Source organism: Austrofundulus limnaeus, unplaced genomic scaffold, assembly GCF_001266775.1.
Source record: "Austrofundulus limnaeus strain Quisiro unplaced genomic scaffold, Austrofundulus_limnaeus-1.0 Scaffold402, whole genome shotgun sequence".
Lineage (NCBI taxonomy): Eukaryota > Metazoa > Chordata > Actinopteri > Cyprinodontiformes > Rivulidae > Austrofundulus > Austrofundulus limnaeus.
Genome location: NW_013952804.1, coordinates 375796 through 378009, shown reverse-complemented (window position 1 = coordinate 378009; position 2214 = coordinate 375796). Strand labels below are relative to the sequence as shown.

Here is a 2214-nt window from a genome sequence, read left to right as displayed (position 1 = left end):
ATGTCGCCTGCAGATGAAATCTTCACGCCGCCTGAGCTCTCATCCCCAACTGCAGCACCCGAGCTCTCTCTGCCTACYCCTCCAGATTCCCCTCTGCCAGTCCTTCCAGAGTCCCCTGAGCTCCGTTTTCTCAGCAGCCGAGCTCTGAGCCGCCCTCCTGAACTCCATCCTCGTCAGGGCCAGGCTCCGGGCTRCCCATCTGAGATTCGTCTCCTCCACGGCCGAATCCCGGGTTGTCCTCCAGAGCTCCATCCTCGTCGTGGCCGGGCTCCAGGCCACCCACCAGAGATCCATCTCCTTCGCGACCAAGTCCCGAGCCGCCCTCCAGAGCTTCGTCCCTGAAGCGGTCAGGTCCACGGTCGCCTTCCAGAACTCCGCCTTCACTGCGGCCGGGTCCAAGGTCACCCTCCAGAGCTCCACCTTCGCTGCGGCCAGGTCCACGGTTGTCCTGATGTCCTGCCTTGTCTGTTTTGAGTCCCTGGGCGCCCACCTGAACTTCCTGCACCCTTCAGATGTGCCTAGGGCCATCCTTGTGACTGTTTTTGTTTTTTCCCCAGGGTTTCCTGTCGGTTTTTGTTTTTGTTTTATGTATTTCTTTGTGCTTCTGTTTTTTGTGTCTTGTGTTCCCTGCGGTCTTTGTCTCGTGCCCACCATCTTGTGCTGCTGTACTCCCCTCTGCCCTCCCATGTCTAAGTTCTTGTCAGTCGTCTGGAGACAATCCATTGAGGAAGGGGCACTGTGAGGATCTGTGGTTTTGTGTCTTGTGTTCTACCTCCCTCGTGTTCTCTCGTTGTCATCACATCTTTCTTTCCTCAGCTGTCAACCTGTTATTTCCTCCTCAGTCCTTTAAGTAATTTCTAATTAGATTTTTCCTCAGCTGTTTGTCAGAGCTTAATGGAAGGATGGACCCAAATGCAGGCAGTTTCCTAATAATGAAAAATATTTACTAAAGAAAAATAAAAAGCTGGTGTGGCAGCAAATAAAGTCCATGGCTTGGATTAAATAACAAAAACTAATACATGAACAAGAGGACCAGGACAGAAAACAAACAGAAACAAACAATGAAYGGACGAAGGTGGAGAGCATGAAAATCAGTATAAGTAGTCAGAGGCTAAGTGGAGAGTGGAGACAGCTGTGATAATTAGGAGTGAAGACAGATGAGCAGAATGATCTAGAAGGGCTGAATAATCTGAGGATTAAGATGACAAGGCATGAAATGAACACTAGATGGAAGCACAAGACAAGAGCAGAAAACACACAAAACACCAAATCCTCACAGTACCCTCCCCAATGATCGTCTCCAGACGATGACCACACAATCACGGGAGGGCGGAGGATGTACAAAAAAAAMCCCCAACAAAACAGGATGGAGGGCAAGAAACAAAACTACAAAGCAGATGAGACATGGGACACAAAAAAAGGCTAAGATGGGTAAACAAAAAACCGACAGGAAGGTCCTGGGAAAAATTTAAAATGGAAACATAAAAAGTCTTAAGATGAMAGGAGGCAAGTTCTCTAGAGGTCTGCCTGGAGCTCGGCTGAAGCGAGGCTGTGTCTCTGGAGCTCGTTGGGACGCTGGCTCAGGAGACGTGGACACTGGCTCTGGCTCAGGAGACGTGGACGCTGGCTCTGGCTCAGGAGACTGGACTCGACCCGGGGACTTTACAGTCCCACCCGGGGACTCAGGAGACTGGATCTCTGTAGATTCGATCTCTGTAGCCTCTGTAGACTCGTGGACTGAAGACTCTGTAGACTTGAACCCTGAAGGTGGCGGCAAGTGGTCGTAGTACTCTGGACAAAAAGGGTCACTTTCAGGATCATAGTCCGGATCGTACTCCGGTTCAGATTCTGAGTAGTCAAACTCAGGATACAGGACCAGACGAAGGCGATGACGAAGATGATGCAGGACCAGACGAAGGCGATGACAAAGATGATGCAGGACCAGACGAAGGCAATGTTGGTGATGACAAAGATGATGCAAGACCAGACGAAGGCAATGTTGGCGATGACAAAGATGATGCAAGACCAGACGAAGGCAATGTTGGTGATGATAAAGATGATGCAAGACCAGACGAAGGCAATGTTGGTGATGACAAAGATGATGCAGGACCAGACGAAGGCGATGACAAAGATGATGCAGGACCAGACGAAGGCGATGACAAAGATGATGCAGGACCAGACGAAGGCGATGACAAAGATGATGCAGGACCAGAC

At 50.2% G+C, this 2214-nt stretch overlaps 1 protein-coding gene across 1 annotated transcript in view; it reads left to right on the top strand.

Annotated features, from left to right (window-relative positions):
• The first annotated feature begins 1496 nt into the window (after nt 1–1496).
• The window catches only part of LOC106528744 (spore wall protein 2-like), a 3344-nt gene continuing 2626 nt past the window's right edge, over nt 1497–2214 (top strand). Inside the window, exons 1-2 of the mRNA XM_014023991.1 lie at nt 1497–1700; nt 1846–2185. Of these exons, the coding sequence (XP_013879445.1) occupies nt 1497–1700; nt 1846–2185 (544 nt within the window). The remainder of the gene's footprint in view (nt 1701–1845; nt 2186–2214) is intronic.